The sequence below is a fragment of the Nycticebus coucang genome, chromosome 1, assembly GCF_027406575.1.
Source record: "Nycticebus coucang isolate mNycCou1 chromosome 1, mNycCou1.pri, whole genome shotgun sequence".
Taxonomy (NCBI): domain Eukaryota; kingdom Metazoa; phylum Chordata; class Mammalia; order Primates; family Lorisidae; genus Nycticebus; species Nycticebus coucang.
In genome coordinates, this window is record NC_069780.1 from 39,468,104 (window position 1) to 39,490,603 (window position 22,500).

A 22,500-nucleotide genomic window follows, 5' to 3' on the forward strand; every position below is an offset into this window, starting at 1 on the left:
ATCAAATGAGATGATGTATAAGAAGGCACTTAACTATCTTGTAGAAGAATATTATTTTTAAGGTAAAAAAAGTGACATACTTTTTTGTGAGATATGTACTGTAGACACATACCCTCCTAACACTTACTTTTTTGTTCTTTCAGTTTGAGAACCTAGTAGAAAGTGATGAAGTAAGTATTTCTGTAATGGTGCAAAGCCTATGCTTTTTATTCTCATTAACTGTCTCATTTGTTCTAACAATTATTTTTATGGTATTTTAAAATTTTGTTTTGGAATTTTAATTTCTGGTTCTTGTGTTTACTCTTTAGTCTTTTTTTTTAAACTAATTTTACTAATTTAATAAAATTAGTAAAAATTTCCTTCTTTTACTAATTTATATTAGCAAATAATTAAGAACTTTTATTATATAACATATGTAATACTATACACCTACATACACTGGGTTTAAAGCATTATAGGGAAATCGAACTTCAAAAAGTAATATTTCTAACCTCTTGCCATTAAGTATGCAGAATACCTCAACAATCCAGGCTAGAGTTTCTTTAACCATAATTTTCATGGATTTCTGAGGGTGGAATTTATAAAGCCTGTGTTTATAAATTTAGAAACGTAGAATGTGTTTATTCTACATTCAGTTTGTGACTTTAGCCATTTTCTTTTTTATCAGCTATTTTTATGTTGATTTTCTGTTTCATCTTACATAAAACTCAGCCAATTTTAAGATGTATCCCAAACATAGAGATGTTAAAATACGAAAAAAAAATCATTTTAGAATCAGCACATGTGATGTACATGTCTACACTTGATCTTACCCAAATCTGAGAAGCAATGTGGGATATATTTCTCGTGCTCTGATAGAGTTAGAAGAGCTATAGTTCGTGTGCTAATTTCCAGCTTCACTAATTGCATGAGTTTGCAAATTACTTAACTGCCTTGGAGCCTACTTTCCACATCTCTAAATTTAGTTAGACCAAAAGAACACTGCAAGTTCTGACCTTGTGTCATCTCTGCTTTCTAAGGAAAGAGGAAAATAAATTAAACCTTTTCTTTAAAAATTTAAATTATTCTTTAGCCCAGCATTTCTCAGAATGTGTACAGATTACTAGTCTCAAAGTGTAAATTAGCCTATGAAAGATTCTGAAAAGAACTATTTATAAACAATATTATTTAAACTTATTCAACTTAGCATCTCCCAAATTAATGTTGGTATAAATTCTTTTTTAAAATAATAATATATGTTTATCATTAAGTAGAACACATTTTGGAAACTATTTTACCTTTCATTTTCTCAGTAAAATATCACCCATTTTCATAGAAACTGTTTCTTCCCTTTCTCAAAGGTCATTTTAATCTTTATGTCTTTTCTTTTAAAAGTTTAAGCGAACACTAAATACATATTTTTAAAGCTTCTGACAAGCAGTAAATGTAAGAGTTCTTTCCACCTCCTGTATAGTTCATCCCAGCATCATAGTGCTTTTCCTCAGAGCTTGTGATTCTGTGTATTTTCTTAAGGTGCTTTTTATTTGATGTGTTGGCTGAGGGTTTTTGTTTCGTTTTGTTTTTGTTAATCACTCTTTTCCTGTCATGTCATATTTTGTGTTGGGGTTAGTTGAGTGTCAGTCATCCTGTTTTATAGTACTATTTTCTAAACTAATTCGGACCACTTGGAATTTTATTCCTGCTGTTAACTTAGTCATATATTTTAACTGTCAGATATAAATAAAATAGTTTAAATATTCATAACCCTAAATCATTATTGAAAATAGCTATGGTTCGTTCTAGATGAAAAAACTACAGATAATTTTGTAATCCTGTGAAATAAACAAAAAGTTGATTTTAATTATTTATTGTAGTTATATTCTATAAAGTCACCATAAGTGCTAAATTAGTGAATACTGAAGCATCATTCCTAGAGGAAATGAAGGGTTAGGTTCCTGCAAGCTTCTGGTTGCAACATTTTCATCAGCCAATCAGCATATAAATTTATTTTATGTGTGTTTCTGTTTAAGATACCACATTTGTGTGTGTATTTGATTCATTAACTTTGAACTTAAAGGCAACAGCACTAACTCATACCTGAACAAAACTTCTTTATTATACCATACATATTTTCTCCAAAAAGGCCATATCACAGCCTTTTTTCCCTAAAGAACACTAGATAGCATTTTAGTACTGTACTTGGGGTTATTCCACATAGCAAAGTCACCAACAAAAGCACAAAACTTCAAACAACATGGTTCTAAGTAGACTGTCAAATGGATACTTATTTATAGTAGGAAAGCTGAAACAAAAAGGTAGAGTATCCTCTCCTACTTCAGCTGGGAAAGTGCATTGTTGGTCAGCTCAAGTTTTTCACTGCTTTGTGCATGTCCTCAGAAGTCTAAGAAAGCTCAGAGATTATTGATTTTGTGGTTACAAATATGTTTTAGCAAATAGGCAAATTTACAAATGTGAAATCCAAGTAATGAGGGATCAAATGATGATGACATAAAGGATATGTTGTCTAGTACCATTCTGACCCCAGTTCATTTGGTATATAAGAAATATTTATTAGAAAAAATTAAGTAATGTCCATAATTACATAATTAAGCTAGGTTAAACTATATTTAACCTTTGAAAAATAGTAAAATTTTAAAGCTTTTTGTTTCGAATATTTTTAATAATGAAATTTATTTACTGTAATAAAAATAAGTAGAAAATTTTATAACTGAATAAAAATTTCATTGGTTTGCCTTCAATAGAATTCAGCTAGTGACATTTTTTAATTGTTCAATTAATTTTTATACAGGGGGAGAGCCCAGGAAGCAGTCATAGGTAAGGCTTTAAAAAAAAATAATAACTTCTACATAAACTGTAAGAATTCTCCAAGATTTTAGGTTCTACATTTACTTGCTTTGAGACATTGAACAGTTTACATTTCTGAACCTTAGTTTTTGTCTTTCAGAAAGATTGAGGCAAGTAATACTTAATAGATTGTTTTGAACATTAAGGAATTAATGTATGTCAGTGCCTAGGTGCTCTCCTAGAACCTAAGTTGTTACGTGATTTTTAATTTTCTTAAAACCATTTACTGTTGATAAATGTCTTTTAAATTTTTTAACGTTTTTCTTATTTTCCTTTTTTATGACATTCTCAAACTAGTTCTGTTAAATCTTTTTATTTCTTTCAATAAGAACCAGAAACTTGACACCGTAATTTTCTTAAGCAGCTTTTTTATACTTTATTAAAATTACTTGCACTCCTTGAAAAAGAAGCATCTATCTTTAAGTCAAAATAGTGTTGCTAATTTATGACAGAATATCGTGAAAAACTGTTGTAATTTGAATATATGTTCCTTACCTTTTTTTAGTTTACCAAACATTTATTAAGAAACTGTCATGTGCCAACCACTGTGCTAGACGCTGGGATTTAAAAATCAGACATGGTCTCTACAGTAGAAGAAAACATTCTGGTCTAGGAGATAGATTCTGGAGATGACTAATTTCAATGTGAGACAGGAAAGGCAATGAAGTAGCAGTTATGGAATATGCTAGGAAACCCTACAGGGGAGGTTCTTTGTCCAGAGTGTGTATGGGGAGGCATGTGCAGGATGATATCTTTAGTGAGTTATTCTTGAAGTACTGGGGTTGATTCTTGAAGTACTGATTAGTGGTAATCAGTAATTAGTGGTTGAGAAGAGCGTTCTAGAAACAAATAATGTATGCATAACCAAAATAAACTTTGCATAAGCAAAGTTCGAGAATTGATTGGAAAAGGGCACAAGGAAATGATGTGGGGTGGTGAAAATGCTCTGCATCTGGCTTTGGGTGAATGTTACACAAGGACATATAATTGTCAAAACTTTATGAACTGAGCGCTTAAAATCTATATTTTGTTAGTTATATTTCAAGATTTAAAAAAATAAGCCAGCTGGGCACAGTTATTCATACATGTAATCCCAGCACTTGGGGAGGCTAGGGTGGGTGGATTGCTTGAGCTCATGAGTTCGAGACCAGCCTGAGCAAAAAGCAAGACCCTATCTCTACTAAAAATAGAGAAACTGAGGCGAGAGGATTGCTTGAGCCCAAGAGTTGGAGGTTGCTGTGAGCTATGATGCCACAGCTCTCTACCCAGGGTAACAAAGTGAGACTCTGTGTCAAAAATAATAAATAAATAAAAATAAAAATATATATGGATAAATAAGCCTTAGGCAGAAGTTAGAACTAGGAGAACAGAAGCAGGAGACATATCTCATATGTGACTAGTTAACCATGATAGCTAAGATTACCTACCTGAGGCAGAGGTGCAGGGGGAAGAGTGAGGTGGTTAGAGCATGGAGGAGCAGTGGTCTGAGGACTACATAGGCAGACCCTAGAAGAGGAATTTGAAGATGACCAAGAATAATTAGAAAAAAGAAAAGAACCATGAGAGCATGGGAAGACAAGGGAGGAGGAGAGACAGATGGGCTAGAGGGAATGGTCAACCCTGTGTCCTGTCCCATGAAACTGAAGTAGTAAGATAAGGACTTAAAATTGCCTGTTGTATTTGACATAGAAGCCATTGATTGCTTTTGCTAGAATTGTTGAAGTGATGGTAGCAGACACAGGCTGCAGTGAATTAATTGATCTGTGAATGAGAGTTAAGAATGTAAAGCAAGAGAAACACAGTAGTTAAAACAAGGAGCTACTCATGCCTGTAATCCTAGCAGGCTGAAAGGCCAAGGCGGGTGGATTGCCTGAGCTCACAGGTTCAAGACCAGCCTGAGCAAGAGCGAGACCCTGTCTCTAAAAATAGCTCAGCGTTGTGGTGGGCGCCTGTAATCCCAGCTACTCAGGAGTCTGAGACAAGAGAATCACTTGAGCCCAAGAGTTTGAGGTAGCTGTAAACTATGACACCACCACACTCTAACAAGGGCGACAAAGTGAAACTCTATCTCAAAAAAATAAAAAATAAAGAACAAGGCGCTAGACTCCCTGGGTTCACATTCTAGCTTTGCCACACACTATTACTGGCTTGGACATACTCTTAATCTGTTTTTATTTCATTTCCCTCATATGTACAAACTATCCGTGAAGCTGCTAGGAAGGTTGAAATTAGTTAATATCTGTAAAGCATTTAGAAGAGTGCCTGGTACATAGTAAGTGCTAGCTGTGGTAACTATTGGTATTGTACATTTAATTAATTTCAAGAATTTTGCCTGAAAGGGGAAGAAAAAGGGAAATAGTAGGTAGATGTAGACACAGGTCAAATGGAAGTTTTTCTTCCTTGCTTTCTTTTTTCTTTCCTTCCTTCACATGGAGGAAAGACTGAAGGAATGGGTTAAAGATAAAAGAGGTGGGGTGTAATGGCTCATGCCTGTAATCCTAGCAGTCTGGGAGGCTGAAGTGGGAGGATCCAAGCGAGGTGATCAGGAGTTCAAAATCAGTCTGAGCAAGAGAGAGACCCTATTTCTACTAAAAATAGAAAAAAATTAGTGGGGCATGGTACCACATGCCTGTAGTCCCAGCTACTTGGGAGTCTTGAGGAAGGAGGATCACTCGAGACCAGGAGTTTAAGATTACAGTGAGCTTTGATGATACCACTGCCCTCTAGCCCAGGCAACAGAGCAAGACTCTGTCTTAAAACAAACAAAAAAGGGTAAAAGAGAGGTACCGATTGATAGAACATTGTCACAGAGAATTTTCTGGAGAGGGGCAGGGGAAGTGGTCTCAGTGATGAACGATGAATCAAGCGTAAGTATAATAGATGAGCAAGTTCAGAAACATTAGCTTTTTAGAGGATGGAGGGAATAGGTGGGATGGAATTAATTTAATAGAGGAATGGCAATGAGTTGAGGAAATTCATGGTTGACACTCCCCCTTTCTTAAAGTAGAGTGGAGTTGTCTTTTAAGAGAAAAAAGTTTGAATAAGAGACTAAAGAATATGAAGATTTTGTAGTTGTTAGTGTAGGATGTGAGAGGAAGTTGATAGCATGTAAGTAAAGGGACTATTGCTGGGGGCTGAGGGCCAAATTGACTTTGGTTTTTCTCTAGCAGGCCAAAGCAGAAAGGGCTAATCATGGACATGGGCCACAGTCATAAGAAGTAAACTGAGTGAACATGGTATAATGAGAGGAGTTTGCAAAGTTGGGTATGTTGGCAAGGAAGTAGTTCAGATCTGCCGTGGAGTCCATGTTAGATAAGTGGAGTAAGGCCAGGCAGTGATGGGGATAGGTCAACCGGGAGAAAAGTGAAGGATCGAGGGCTTGGGGAGACCAGAGTGATGGAGCAGGATAAATGGAGGAATGGTGTGAGGGCTGAAGTCAAAGTGTGACTGAAGTTTTTGTTTTATGATAAGCATTTTGGGATACAGGTCATTATATACACCCATAGGTTAGATGTGAAGCAGAGCCGGAGTGTGGTTAAATTACGTTCACATTTCTTCAAAGGTGGTAAAAACTACTCTGATAATATAGCATCTTCTTGGTTTATATACTAGAATATAGCAAGTGTCTTGCTTTTTACTCTTGTGTCAAATTGTTTGAATATATTTTTATAGCAAAAATTTCAGAATTTCACTGTCTTTATGGATATTATATTTGGACTTAGACCTATCGGAAGTTTTCTCTTTTTTTCCTTTTCTTTCTTTTCTCCTCATCCTTTTCCTTAGGCCTCTTACTGAGGAAGAAATTATTGACCTAAGAGAGAGGCATTATGATTCTATTGCTGAAAAACAGAAAGATCTTGATAAGAAAATTCAAAATGAGGTAAATAGTCTTTTATGTGACTAAAATATATATTATCATAAGGTTTCATTTACAGGGGAGAGTTGTCATTAAATAATATATTGCCTATAGTCATCAAGCCTGTAGGTAGATATACAGATGAAAGTGATTTAAAAGTGAAAAAATTACTCCAGCCTATTGTAATTTCTTATAGTTTGGCTTAATTTATCAGAAATCATGTGCCGCCAAAGAATAAAGATAGTACATTCCTTTAAAAATAATTTCTTAATTCACAAATAGTAACTCTGGCAAGAATATACACCTTTGTGTTTAAAGCCAACTTGTAAAAATATACTCTGTTTTACAATAAGTGTTTCTTTAAAGTGTTTTTGTTTGTCTGGGGTTTGTTTGTTCTCAGTGAACCAAGTACTTCTAACGATAGTAGGAGTAGAAGTTAATATTTATAGTTATTTAATGTATTTATAGAAATGGCCTCTAAGTACAGTTTTGCTATCAGTAGACTAAATGGAATTAATCATATTCTACTATACTTTTGAATGTCTGTTTAGTGCCAATTAGTGATTTCAAAAACATTAACTCAAGCCACACTAATAGATGCTAGTATTAGTCTAAAGAAAAAAAAAACTGTGTTGAATTTTGATTTTTAAGTTAGCTTTGGCATGTATAGATATCACTAAAGCAGTTTATATGCTATTATGAATGGCAAGAATTTAAATCTGAAGGTAGCTTTTTGAGTATTTTTATAGTAATAAAATTAAGGAGATATGCATGTTGATGGAGAGGCACGAATTTTGTGAAAGCTTAGTTCACTTTGGTAGATGATGATATTATTTAGTCTTAGTTTTTAAAGATCTTGGAGTTAGGACCAACCAAGTCCTGGTGTTAGGTGTTGGAATGATGGCTGAGAATGAAGATCATTGTATATCCTAAGAAACAGTTGTGTATTTATGCAAGTTAGATGCTACTGCTTCATAACTGACTTGGTAAAGAATTCTATAATGTGTTTCATATCATTTGGGTTATTTTGTAAAAGGAGACATTGAAATGAACAGTCATAAAGATTTCAATTCTGTAATGCTTGGTAGAGAGCAATAATTTTTTAATAATTTATTTTTTATTTTACAAATAGAAACATTTTATTTTTAGAGCAGTTAGACAGGTTCTGATTTTTGTTAATCCTTATCGTTTTGTTCATGTACAGTTAGCCTTACAAGAAGAGAAGTTAAGACTAGAAGAAGAAGCTTTATACGCTGCACAGCGTGAAGCAGCCAGGGCAGCAAAGCAGCGAAAGCTCTTGGAGGTGAGGGGAAAAGACCCCAACATATATTAGGGTTGCTTTTCTCCTTATTTTCTCTGACAAATCTTAGTCGGGACTTTTTACTCCTAGAATCAAGGGCTTCTTTTCTAACAACCAAATGTATTTATGCATATTTTCTTAGGACTTTTAAAGGCAAATTACTTCATCTTTAACTGCTAGACATAACTTCAAATTACATGCTTGATACACATTAGCTTTAGATTAGCAGAAGCTAATTCCTGTTTATTCTGGAGATAAATTTTAGTACTATAGAATTCAGTACTCTTTTCAATAAATAAGTATACTTTTAAAGTGAAAATACCAAAAACTGGGCGGCGCCTGTGGCTCAGTGAGTAGGGCACCGGCCCCATATGCCAAGGGTGGCGGGTTCAAACCCAGCCCCGGCCAAACTGCAAGAAAATACCACAAAACTAGTCTGTAAGTATAATTTCCAAAGCATTAAACAATTCTTTAAACTGCTAGGATTTCATGTGCTTCCTAGAATTAAATCAGCTGTGTGATTTTTGCCATATAAAGATATAGTTTATTTCTCATCTTTATTCTTCTGTCCTTGGGAAACTGAGAATTCAGGTCTTGATAAATCTCTGGCATATTATTAGGGAAAGCAGCAGATTTACTATATCTTCACCCTATATGATAATATGGCATTATCATAATATCTCACAGCTATAAATAACAGACACTTAAAGGAGTCCTGGTTAAGTGTCAGGAACTAGTCTAAGCAATTAACATGTTTTACCTTGTTTAATTCTCACAACAATCTCAGGAGATGGTGTTTTTAATCCCTGTTTTATACACGAGGAAACTGAGAGACAGATATGTTTTATAACATGCTGGAGATCCTGTAGCTAGTAAGTGGCAGAGCCAGAGTTCAAACACAGCAGTGCTTAGCAAGTACCCTGCTTAGTATCTTCTTCCTTATTTAGCCTGTGTCGGTTCACTACTGTAGTGTTAGCTGAAGTAGGACGAATGTGCCACATATTAAAACTTACAGAAATTGAAAACTCATGTCTATAATATTGCTGTGTGATTTCTGTGTGAGCTGTGTCCTTTCTCTGTTTCAGCAGATTAATTATAGAAGAGAGTGTCTTTTTTTTGTTGTTCTAAATAATGGAAAATTTTAAAAATTAATTTTTACTTTCTAAGAAATAAAAATATTATTTAAGTATTTTTTGGTAATAAGTACTCTTTTTTGCTGTAATAAATTATGTATTGCCTGCCTTTTAAAGACAAGCATTACATAAGCAGCACCCATTTGGGTGATTTCCAAGGTTCTCTGAGTTTTTTCTCCCCTGACTACATATTTGAACAGGAACACATTACACTCTATATAACATACACTGACACACTGACATACACAGACACTCACTAGTCATTTGATTTTTTTAATAACCCTGAGTTTGCAAGGTCAGTAAAATAGTCATCTGTAATTTACAGATAAAGAAACAAAAGGTAGGGTTGGCGCCTGTGGCTCAGTTGGTTAGGCGCCGGTCCCATATACCGAGGGTGGCGGGTTCAAATCCGGCCCCGGCTGAACTGCAACCAAAAAAACAAAAAATAGCCCGGTGTTGTGGCGGGCACCTGTAGTCCCAGCTATTCGGGAGGCTGAGGCAAGAGAATCGCTTAAGCCCAGGAGTTGGAGGTTGCTGTGAGCTGTGTGATGCCACGGCACTCTACTGAGGGCCATAAAGTGAGACTCTGTCTCAGAAAAAAAAAAAAGAAAGGAAACAAAAGTAAAGGCCATACCAGGCATACAAAGTCTGGTCCCCAAGTCTGACAGATCTTCTAAATCCTAGTCAATTGTATTTATTATTTCTGAGTCAGCTTAGCCAAGTCTTATACATCATTTGTTTTGTTGCTATTTATTTCACAGGGAATAGAACTTCATGCATTTCTTTTTTCTTTTTTTTTTTTTTTTGAGACAGAGTCTCACTACGTCACCCTCCTTTGAGTGCTGTCGCGTCACAGCTCACATCAACCTCACATTCTTGAACTCAAGCAGTTTTTTTGCCTCAGCTCCTGAGTAGCTGGGACTACAGGTGCCCGCCACAAGGCCTGGCTGTTTTTTGATTGGAGTTGTCATTGTTTAGCAGGCCGGGCTCAAGCCCTCCAGCCTCCGTGTATGTGGCTGGCGCCCTACTCACTGGGCTACGGGCACTGAGCCCTTCATCTATTCTTTTAACTATTCCTTTTCTCCTCATCATCCTTTCAGTTATTAGGAGGCTTTTAGATATACTAAGAATGTTGAGGGCAGCAATGTTTTTTATATCTGTTTAAAAAGTTAACTTTTTTACAATACTCTGAATATTCTGATAACTTAGGGATTATACACTGCTAAATTGAGAAAAATTCTACCATAAATAAGAGGATGTAGAATTGAATAATGATGAATTTAAGGAAAAAGACTTCAAAAGAATAACTTAAGATTTTTTTTAAAACTAGGAAAAAATACTTTCTGGTATTGTATGAATGGTTTTTAAAAAACATACTTTTACAACAGAGTGATTTTGTACCACATTCTGTTTCCAAAGCAAGAGAGGCAGAGAATTGTGCAACAATATCATCCTTCCAACAATGGAGAATATCAAAGGTAAATAGTAAAACATTTGTACTTCCCTTTGTGGTAGAAATTTTATTTCCACATAGGGCACAGTTCACCTCAGGGTGATACATATCCATATTTATGTGTTCCCTAAAAATTATTGCTTCTAAAAGACACTGCGTTGGAAGAATATTGAGAGAATTTTAAGTTGAAAAGTGATCATCATTTATTTAAATTGGCTTTAGTGCATGTTTAAGAGTGGTCACATCTTCGATACAGAAAGTGATTCAGTAGCTGAATTCCTTCAGGTGACTTGTTTATAACTTGTTTGTGTTTTCGTTAGTCCCACTTTTTTCTTAGAATTAAATTTATATGTGAGTATTTTTTGAAAGAGATATTTTAATGTCACTTTTGCATGAATATCCCTACTCATTCAGAGAACCTTAATCATACTTCATTATTATAAATTGGATGGTTGGGATTGTGGCTAAGCTTTGGACACTTGACTTTTAGAATTACCCCAAATTAAGATGTATTTTCATGAGGTTATTATAAATGTTCAGCACTTACTGATAGGCCTTCAAATGAAAGGTCATCATTAACTTCAGTATTTGGTATATTGTATCTACTATGACTATGGAAAAAAATACATTTCACTTTTATTACAGTTCAGGACCAGAAGATGACTTTGAATCTTGTTTGAGAAATGTAAAGTCACAGTATGAAGTTTTTCGAAGTAGTAGTAAGTCTTTTAAAGTGTTTTCTGTACATTTGAATGTTTTATGCCATAGTAAACAGATACTTAGAGATTCTGGCTTTGTTTCTGTAGGACTTTCAGCCCTTCTATTTGTGTTGCCAGAGATATCAATTAATGAGCCATTAATTATACAACATCATCTTCTATTTTTAAAAAGGAGTTTGGAACAAAAAAAATTTCAGGCTATTTCTATAGATTCATTTATAGAGCCTTTCTCCATTTTCTTTCTGATTTTATCCCTCCCTTTCCAAAAAAAAAAAAGAAAGGTGAGAGGAAATAAAAGGTATACTTAGTTTTTTACTTATTACAAATTAATTTATAAGATTAAAAGTTTCAAAAGTCAAAGCTCCTCTGCTGCCCAGCAATGGTTCCTTTTGAAAATATAGGCTGCTTTTCATTTATATTTTTATGTTTTTTTTCCTCCTTTGTAATTGGGGGGAAAAACAAACTACCTAGAGTTCATTTTATTTGAGAAGTTTATAAGTCATTTAAATTTGCAGGTTGTGGTGCTTAGATGGTAAAAAAGAAAGAAATTACTTTATACTGTTCTAACAGAAACTTACCAAAGTAATATACTTCAAGAAATGTTTCTTGTAAAGTGAAAAGGAATAATAATATTTAAAGAGAGGGAGAATTGTTGCAAAACAAAGTGTTCTGATGAAAGAGTACAGATGACAGCATTTAATTATATTTGGTGTATATTCTAGGACTGTCATCAGATGCCACAGTTTTGACACCAAATACAGAAAGCAGTTGTGATTTAATGACCAAAACTAAATCAACTAGTGGAAATGACGACAGCACATCCCTAGATCTCGAGTGGGAAGACGAAGAAGGTATTTTATAATTCACAATTCCATCTGAAATGTTTAACTTAATCTGCATGTATAAATCTTCTAACTTGATCTTTTACTTTATTTAATAGAAATAAATGCAAGGCCTTGAAAAATCATATAAAATTTCCATTATATTAGTTATTATCATTATTGGTAAATTGTTTAGAAAGTTGTTTATTTTTAATGTTTCTAGAAATATAGAAAATTTCCATTGAGGTTTCTATATTCTAGCCCATGATATTACTCCATATGAAAGATTATTGCTCCCTTGTGGACCATCTGTAGCCAAAAGTTAATTAACTTTTGGTTCATTATAAGTTAGTGATTTAGTTGTTAGTATTTTTGGTGGAAAAGAAACTGTAACTTGGATATGAGTTTGAATTTTAGCTGGCATGTTTTCATAGCTCTAGTTCATTGGGTAGATTACTTAGTTTAAGCAGAGTTTGCTTATCATAAAAAGGAAATACTAAACCTATTTTAAAGGATAATTTTCATTGTCATATATTTAAGGTGAAAAAATGCCTGGCACAAAATAGACATTCAATAAGTACCTGAACAAATAAATGGATGAATATTGTGAGGATTAAATTTTATATGTGTACACATAATTTCAGTGTCGGGTTTGGCACATGTGAGGTACTTGTAGCTAAAATGTTGATTTTATTTTAGAAAGCTATTTCACTGAATAATACCCAAGTTTTTATTATCATTTTAAGAAATACACATTCTGAGAAGGAGAACTTAGTTATAGCATCTAGAATTTTAAGGAAAATAATAAGCATTAAACATTTCATAAAATTTTGAGATAGAATGGACCCTAGGTATCCTCTAGTCGAGCAATTTGTTTTATCAATAAAAGAAATAGGTACACAGGGAACTTGAATAGCTTTATCAAAGATTACATCAACCTTCTTAAGTCTTCTCAGCCGGACACCATTTCCTCATTCTTGTACTTAACATTATTGTATATTTGATGACTTTAAATTTTATTATGATTTTAGCATCTTGTTCAATTGATCTAAAGCCTTTCAGATCGTTTAATTATTGTTTGCATCATCCATACTGTCAGACTTGAAGATAACTTTCTAGGTCATTATTCAAGTTATTAACATAGTTATTAAACCAGACTAGTCTAGGTAGAGAACAGAGCCCACTGAAAATCTGCTTTTTGGTTGATGTACATAAATCCTCAGAAGCAAATCTACCACATACAAATCCACAAAATCAAATTAGGATCTAGTCCATGTTTTTATCTTGTCTATAAAAATTACTTGCTTTACCAAGTTGAGTCTTTGATTTTTTCAGGAATAACAGACAACAGTTACACAGATTTAAATGTTTAAATGTTCTTTTATTACAGTGGAATCTGTATGGTCAGAAAACAAAATTATTAAATGTGTCTGAGGATGTCCTCTTATTTCTTTGCCAGTCCTAGATTTTAATTGTTACTAGTGTTGATTCTATACTTAAAATTCAAATTTCTTTTCTGTCCCACTCTCTTTTCCTTTTGCCAATAAAATAATATTGCTTTTATTGTCCAAAATTTTTGACACTTTCACTTTACTAAAAGTGACACTTTTCTTTTTTTTTTTTTTTGTAGAGACAGAGTCTCACTGTACCGCCCTCGGTAGAGTGCCGTGGCGTCACACGGCTCACAGCAACCTCTAACTCTTGGGCTTACGCGATTCTATTGCCTCAGCCTCCCGAGCAGCTGGGACTACAGGCGCCTGCCACAATGCCCGGCTATTTTTTTTGTTGTTGTTGTTGCAGTTTGGCCGGGGCTGGGTTTGAACCCGCCACCCTCGGCATATGGGGCCGTCGCCCTACTCACTGAGCCACAGGCGCCGCCCTAAAAGTGACACTTTTCACTTTTTCATTCTGTTTAGAATTCAATCTACAATTTCCAATAGTAATATCTCTACTTAGTTCTGGTATGAAGTCAGAATAGCTTAAGACCACAGACTTTGGAGCCTTGCCAAATGTATTAAAATTCTTGCTTCACCACTTTTTAGCTGTGTGATCTTCCACAAATCAGTTAACCTGTCTGCCTTCCTTTCCTCAACTACAGAATAAGGATAATAATAGCACTGTACTTCATAGACATGTTGAAGATTAAATCAGTTACTAATATGCATGAAGGGCGTCCAACATTAACTAGACCCTAATGAAAGCTGGAAAAATAGATGTTGTTATCATTATCATTAGAGTGATTTTCATTCTCTGGGAAATGAAATAACATGTGGGTAGAAAAGGACCTTGGCAAACATACTGATTTCATCATCGAACACTAATAGCAATTGAAATCCATCGTCCATTCTGTTTTATTTATGGCTCTTCAGAAATTTCAGCTTATCAGATGGTCAATGTTGCATCAGAACTGCCCTGTGGTGAGTATTAATGTTTATTTTTATCTAAGGCATACTTCAGGATTAGACCCCAATAATTTTCCTTAAGAAGGCCTCCATGGGACAGGCTATAACTTAATTTATAAATCAAGTCTGACAAATAAGAAATGTAATGCTAAACTGGGAAGTTTCTTAATGTAGCTTTTGATCTTCACTGAGATTTCTAAAAGCTCTGTTCAAATCATAGGTATGAATAGAATGCTTCCAATGAGAGAACGGTCCAAAACAGAGGAAGACATTCTCCGGGCAGCACTTAAGTATAGCAGCAAGAAGACTGGGAGTAATCCTACATCAGCCTCTGACGATTCCAATGGGCTGGAGTGGGAGAATGACTTTGTTAGTGCCGAAATGGATGATAATGGCAATTCCGAGTATTCTGGATTTGTCAATCCTGTATTAGAACTGTCCGATTCTGGCATAAGGCAATTTGATACAGATCAACAGACTCGATAGGGTAAAATAGTGTGACCCTGTTTATCAGTTACAGCCAAATGTTAAAAACCAACTAGAATGTATAAATGGTTATGCTGAGCCTTTTTTTAAGGAAAAGGTAAGAAACCATGTTGTAAATGCTTATTTCATTAAAAAGGAGTAGAGATGATAGGATAGATCTGAATTGCTTCAGAATTAAGTGCAATTTCATCATCTGCCTTCTGCTTTTCAAGACCAATTTAATGGCCCTCTCATGACACCGGTTAAATTTATTTTAACACTTTTCTTTAAGCATTCTTGTTTATTATTATAGATCTTCGCTTTAAAAAAAATTTTATTTTATTGTGAATGCTTTATTAAGCCTATGTCATTAACTGTGAAATATATTAAGACTTTTTTTGTTCATTCTCAGCAGATGTGAAGGGAGTGTGAGGAGGGATCATCAGAGTCAGATTTAGAATAGTGTTCCCTTTCTCTAGCTTAATTTTTTTCTGTAAGTTCTTTGAATTTTATTATCTAATAGTAAGCACAATTAATTTGAATGGATGATTCTAAGAAATGCTAAAGTATTGGCTTCTTTTTATACTTATTACAAATCCTAGTATGATAATGTTGATTCAGTCGGAACAAATGATAATATAAAAATAAACTTCCTGAGTTTGGACATTTCAAGTTGGTAATAATCATAAATAATATTTAAGAAAATATTTAGGTTTTTGCTTATTTTATATGCCATTATATTGACTAAGTTAATTGATATACAGTATTAAGTTTCTAGGTACCATTATTTTTTTCTAATTCTATATTTCCAATGAATGATCTTAGAAAGATTTTACACAGAACATACTCTCTACATGATTTAAGAAAAGAAAATCTAAAAAGGTAATTACGGGTATTTCAAAGTAAATGAAATCCTTTCTGGTATGAAAGGCTCCATTGATTTTATTAAGTTCTCTTTGCCTTGTAGTGCAAGGTGCTTTAATGGGATGAAACTAAGTATATCAATATATAACTGCATTTTGTGATAGGCAATTAGCTCTTCTTTTCTCTAAAGTTTACATATCAATATAATAGGCCAGGGATATAAAACACTCCCTGCTGCTTTCCTTGGTTTTGCTGAGGACTGAGTATGATTTTAGTAAGCAAACTGTTTTGGGGTTTTCCTTAGTGTTTTTGTTTTTTTTCTTTTCCTTTTCTTGCAACAATGACAGTGCATGTTTTCAAAAATATAGGAAGGTCCAGATATAAATAGTAACTTAAATTTCCTGCTGTACTTAAAAAAATCATGTGGCCCTTTCAATATTTGAACTGCTAAGCAATGACATATGTAATTTTATCTCCTTTTTATCTCACAGAATAAATATAATACTTTAAATATGTAAATATAATATATTAGGTAATGCTATTATTTATGTCTGTCTTAAAATGATTTAAGTTGTAGCTGTGTTGGTGGAAATATTTTAAAGGTAATCTATATTCACATTGCCTGCGTTACTGCTTTTTAAAGTTTGTATACATCAGATGTATATTTTCAGTTTGGCATAAGCTACTACTGTAATTTTTCTTGGCTTTTTGTTCATAAAAGAATTTTTGGAAGGAATGGTGATTTCCCAAGGATTGTGAATAAACACATTTTTACATTAATGGTAATAAATTATTTATTACTGGTTTTATTCCATGAACATGAAAGTATTCTGACTCCTGACTTATAATTATTTTGTTAAATCTGATATAAAGACAAAAAATAATAAATTAGAAAAGCAAGATGAAACTAAACTTGAAAGTGTGTTTGAACTGCTAAGAAAAAGATGTTGACTTTTTGCTATGTTTGTAAAAAATACTAAAAATAGCTTATTAGGTTGTGTTCCAACATTATTGGAATATTCTGTGTCTGGTGGGTTGTCAGGCATGAGGCAGTAAAACGACATAATAAGGTCCCTGCTCTTTTGCTTACCATTCTGGTCAGAGGGGGAGACAATAGTAGATAAGTATATAAGTAAGAAAATGACAGATCACAGAAAGTATGTAAGATGACAGGGGCGATTGGAGGCCAGTTGACTACTTTTAATAGGTCAGCATAATGCTCTCTGAGGATATACTTGAGCTGAGATTTAATGGTTGAGAAGGCAGTGAGTTTAAAAAAAAAAAAAAAAGGCCTGGTATGAAACATGTTATAAGTAAAAGGAGCAGCAAGAACAGAGTCTTGAGATGGGAGTTTGGTATTTCTGTAAATAAAGATGAGCGAGACGGAGCATCTGGAGTGAGTGGGAAGAGTGGCATTGGATGATGGTAGAAAGTGGTTAGGGGCCTGATCGCGCAGGCCTTTGTAGGCCAAGAGTGGATTTTATTTGATGTTTATTAGGAAGTCACCGACTTTTTTTTTTTTTATTGTTGGGGATTCATTGAGTGTACAATAAGCCAGGTTACACTGATTGCAATTGTTAGGTGAAGTCCCTTTTGCAATCATGGTCACCGACATTTTTGTTAGCCAGGATGTGCAGTGAATAGATTTGATTTTCAAAAGATTACTCTTAACTGCTGTGTAGGGAATGAGTTGGAAGAGAGCAAGAGTGGATGTGTAGTATTCCCAACAGGATGTGGTGTGGCTTGGGTTCATGATGGCTGTAGAAGAGCAGAAATTTATTTTAGAGGCAGAATCAACAGTTTTCTGATGGGTTGGATATGAGGATAGAAGAAGGGAGGGAATCAGAAAAGAAAGGAAGGAATCAGATATAACTGCGCAGTAGCATATCTGGCCTGGTTCCCTAGCTACCTTGCTCATTACACATAGTCTGCGTAGGCAAGACTCAACAACCACAGTCTCACCTCAGTCTTGGCAGAAAGCCCTGTCATTCTTCACCAGAAAACAGGTAGTCTTAAAGGAGCTGTCAAAGGGCCATTTATTATTATCCACACCCCCATCTTGCAAAAGGCTGCCATGAAGCAATTTCTCATCGAACTCTCTTGTTCCAGAGACCTTAGCCCTATTTTGACACAGATAACAAACTTTAAAAATGCTTGGCTATAGTTTAGCTCCTCAACAACAAAGTTACCATTTGTCATCTGGCCTCCTCAGTTCAGTGCCATCCCAGGGACATCCCTAAGGACCAAGAATGCTAGGAGCTGACTCCTGCTGATGTTGCTTTTGCCATCTGTAAAAATAATAAATGGTCTAAATCTTTTTGAGTTCACTTTCTCCTTGCTGACCAAATCTATGAACGTGTGACAAGCAACCTAGCAGCTGCCATTTACTGTAACTTTGTGGTCTGACTTAATCACAAAGTGATTTGGGAAAGGGGAGTAAATTAAGAGTTTTATTTGGAAGTTAATTTTGAGGTGTTTATGAAATATTTGAATGAAGATGTCAAGTAGGAGATGGGATATATGTCTGCAGCTCAAGGAAGAGATCTAGGTACAAGTTTGGGAGTCTATTAGGTAAATGATACTTAAGTCATTATATTAGCTGGCTTCAACCCAGGTACCATATAAGCAAAGAAGTCTAACTAAGTGTCGACATTTACAGGTTGGGGGTGAACAGCCAAAGGAAGCAGTTAACAGGAAGAATGCAAAGAACCAGAGAATGTGGTATCACAGAAGCCAGGAAAAGAGAAGGATCAACAACATTGAGTGCTTTGAGAAAAAGAGGACAGGTGTGCTAGTTGGGTTTGGGAACACGAAGACTTGCATGCTGTCTGTTATACAAATAAAGAGATGGAAATGGGGGAGCTGGGGGATAAACAATAGATAATAACTAATGTAGACAATTGGGCAAGTTTTGCTGTCAGCAAAGAAATGGGGTTGCCAGAGGAGGATGTGGAATTATATAAGGGTTTTTTATTTAGGATGCTAGAATTTCTAAAATGGTGTAATTCGGATTTATCCTTGCTTTTTTCTTTTTTTTTTTTTTAGGTAATTAGAGAAATACGTTTTTCTAGTAGAGGCCAGAGTTTTCATTTTACTTTATGTAAAGATGTCTTAATGTCTTGAGAACACAGATATCTTAATAAAGATTTTATATCAGATATATTTATAGTCTTCCCCATCTTCATTTCCATGGTTCCTCTGGTTATCTGACAGTAAAGGAGATGACTAAAGAATTCCTGGAGAAACAAATTTTCTGCATCTGATTCTTATCTCCTTAGGAAATATTAAAGGTGAAAATGAAATTAAATTATGGAATTATTTAAAAATTACCATATGGGTATTTTTATTAATGTTAATTATAATATTTAAAGGCGATTTCTTTCCTGACACTCAGCTATAGTAATGCCGTCTGTAGTTCAAATAAGAGGACCTTTTTATTCCGTGACCATTAAACATAAGAACCTAACTGAGGTTTGTGCTATTCTGAATAACGTCTACATGTGACTCTATAGAAAGGAGACCATACACTTTACCTCAGTTGATCTTACTGAGACCCTCTGAGGGTAGCACTGCTTTTTGAGGGTTTTATCTGTTTTTTAGAATTCACATAGGTGGCTCAAGTTTTTACTTTTAACAATTATTATGGATACATAATAGTTATATTTGTTTATAGGGCACATGTGATGTTTCAATACAGGCATACTATGTGAACTCATCAAATGAGGTTAATTGAGATATACATCACCTCAGACATTTAACATTTCTTTATGTTAGGAACATTCTAATTCCACTGTTTCAGTTATTTTAAAGTATGTATAATATATATATATATTCACTTTGTTCTATCAAATATTGTTCATTCTATCCATATATATATTTTTGCACCCATTAACCATCCCCTCTTTATACCCTATCCCTACCCCACTACCCTTCCCAGCTTCTGGTAACCAATATTCTATTCTCTGTTTCCATGAGGTCAATTATTTTTAATATTTAGCCCCCACATATGAGTGAGAACATGTGAGATTTTCTTTCTGTGCGTGGCTTATTTTGCTTAACAAAATGTTCTCCAGTTCCCTCCATGTTGTTTCAAATGGCAGAATTTCATTTTTTGTGGCTATATAATATTCCATTGTGTATATGTGCCACAATTTCTATCTGTTGGCTATTGTCAGTAGTGCTGTAGTAAATAAGGGATTGCAGATATCTTTTTAGGTTTTTAAGTAACCTCCTTACTGTTCCCCATAGTGGCTACACTAATTTGCATTCCTACCAACAGTATACAAGAGTTCCCTTTTCTCCACATCCTCACTAGCATTTATTATTGCCCATCAACCCAAGTGCCCATCAGTTCATGAGTGGATTAACAAAACGTGCTTAATGTACACATGGAGTACTATTCAGCCATAAAAAGAAGTGAATTAATGTCTTTTGCAGCAGTTTGGATGGAACTAGAGATCGTTATCTTAAGTGAATATCTCAAGTATGGAAAAACACACCACATGTACTCTAATAAATTGGAACTAGCTAATAGGCACAGAGAAAAGTAAAAGTCATTGGAAATCCAGCAAGGGGGAGGGAGGAGGAAGAGAGAGGCAAAAACCTGCCTGTGGGTACAATGAGCACTATTTGGGTCGTGGGCACATTAATAACCCTGTCTGTGTAACTAAAACATTTGTACCCCTGCAACATTCTGAAATTTAAAAAAATAAAAAGAAAATGTAAAAATGTTTAGGATTGATTTTTCTACTTCTGTGAAGAATGTCATTGGTATTTTGATGGGGATTGCTTTGGGTAATATGAACATTTGAACAATATTGGTTCTTCCGATCCATAAGCATGGCATATCTTTCCACTTTTTGTGTCCTCTTCACTTCTTTAATCAGTGTTTTATAGTTTTCCTACATAGAGATCTTTCATTACCTTATCTGTAGCTATTACAAATGGCATTATTTTCATAGTTTCTCTTTCATATTGTTTACTGTCAGCATATAGAAATGCTACTGATTTTTTATGTTGGATTTTGTATACTGCAACTTTATTGAATTCTTTCATCATGTCTAATAGTGTTTTTTGTGAAGTCTTTAGGTTTCTCTTGATACAAGATCATGTCATCTGCAAATAAGGATAATTTGATTTCTTCCGATTAGGGTACCCTGTTTTGTCTTGTCTGATTGTTCTTCATAGAACTTCCAGAGCTGTGTTGAATAACAGTGGTGAGAGTGGACATCCTTGTCTTGTCCTAGATCTTAGAGGAAAGGCTTTCAGGTTTTCCCCACTCACTATGATACTAGCTGTGAGTCTGTCATATATGGCTTTTATCATGTTGAAGTAAATTCTTTCTATATCTGGTTTTTTGAGAGTTTTTCATGAAGGAGTGTTCAATTTTATTGAATGCTTTTTTAGCATCATTTCAAATTTTCATATGGTTTTTGTCCATTTTGTTGATATGCTATATCACATTGATTTGCATATGTTCAACCATCATTGCATTCCTGGGATGATAAATCCCACTTAATCATGATGACGGTAGGACTATTTTAATCCTTAGTTTTTAGATGGGTAATCTGAGTTAGCATCTGATTACACAGGAAATAACAGATAAACCCAGGCAGGATGATTCAGAGCTCACACTCAACATTAAACAATACTTTCTTTCTGTACATAAATCAGTATTGTGTTGAGGGTTTGGGGGGTTTTCTTGCATAAGTGTTAGAAAAAGCATGTCTAACCTAACTTTGAAAAACTCTTTCAAGATACCAAGAGTAATTAAAAAAAAAAAGGCACTTTGACCTGAAGTGAAGTTTCATTGTCACACCTTATTGCGACTATTTAACAAGAAGATAGGCAGTCAGAAGTTTTGTTTTAAAATGTGACTGTCTTGATTTTGGCTTTTGAACGGTGATTTTAACTGATGCCAGTAAACAGTACTTTGGCAGCCTTCTATCAGCAACAAAATAATGAAACCACCAACAGAACTGAAACCACTGCTTTCCTATTTTTTTCACCAGTGCTACTGGCCTTAAATTCATTGCTTAAGAGGTGCAAGGCCATATGAATATTTTCATGTAGGTTGAACAGCAGAGTGATGAGTGATTGGATCCAGGGACATCTCATACCAGCTAGAAGTCCAGTAAATTCCAACCACATTTCCTCGGTCACACCTGAAACGGAAGCTTTGATGGTTTTAATTACTGTTCACTGGCAAAATAGTAACCACTCCTGTTACTTCAACGTACAGTAATTAATATAAGGAATTAAGCAAATGTTAGAGAACTAAAAAAGTTAAAAAGACCAGGAGGGGACATGGGAGCAGTTACTCCATTGTTAACACACAGGATGTTAACAGGAGTTATCTCCTGATTGAAAGATTATGACTAATTTTTCTATAAGACATACTAACATGTATAAAATATATTATTTTTAAATGTAATGCTTAATTAAGCAAACATAAATCTTATCCCACTTCCATTGAAACAAATACCACCACGCATGTTACCAAAAGTAATGCTTGTTCACATCAATCAATACATTAGACTCCGAGAGTAGAAACAGAATTTTCTAGAAAATGGTTGTAAAATGATATAGGCACAGGAGAACTTGTAGGTTCAAGAAGAGACTGCCAATGATTGTAACACTGTCA

The 22,500-nt window shown here is 34.5% G+C and overlaps 1 protein-coding gene across 4 annotated transcripts in view; it reads left to right on the top strand.

Annotated features, from left to right (window-relative positions):
* AP1AR (adaptor related protein complex 1 associated regulatory protein) overlaps nt 1-16,633 on the top strand; it is a 28,133-nt gene extending 11,500 nt beyond the window's left edge. Inside the window, exons 3-11 of one of the 4 annotated variants that reach the window (XM_053566858.1) lie at nt 144-170; nt 2,789-2,814; nt 6,628-6,724; nt 7,905-8,003; nt 10,553-10,611; nt 11,232-11,305; nt 12,028-12,156; nt 14,496-14,543; nt 14,749-16,633. In XM_053566858.1, coding sequence (XP_053422833.1) covers nt 144-170; nt 2,789-2,814; nt 6,628-6,724; nt 7,905-8,003; nt 10,553-10,611; nt 11,232-11,305; nt 12,028-12,156; nt 14,496-14,543; nt 14,749-15,014 — 825 coding nt within the window. In that variant the 3' untranslated portion in view covers nt 15,015-16,633. The remainder of the gene's footprint in view (nt 1-143; nt 171-2,788; nt 2,815-6,627; nt 6,725-7,904; nt 8,004-10,552; nt 10,612-11,231; nt 11,306-12,027; nt 12,157-14,495; nt 14,544-14,748) is intronic. The other 3 variants (XM_053567002.1, XM_053566934.1, XM_053567076.1) reach the window with 3 other exon arrangements.
* The last annotated feature ends 5,867 nt before the right edge of the window (nt 16,634-22,500 follow it).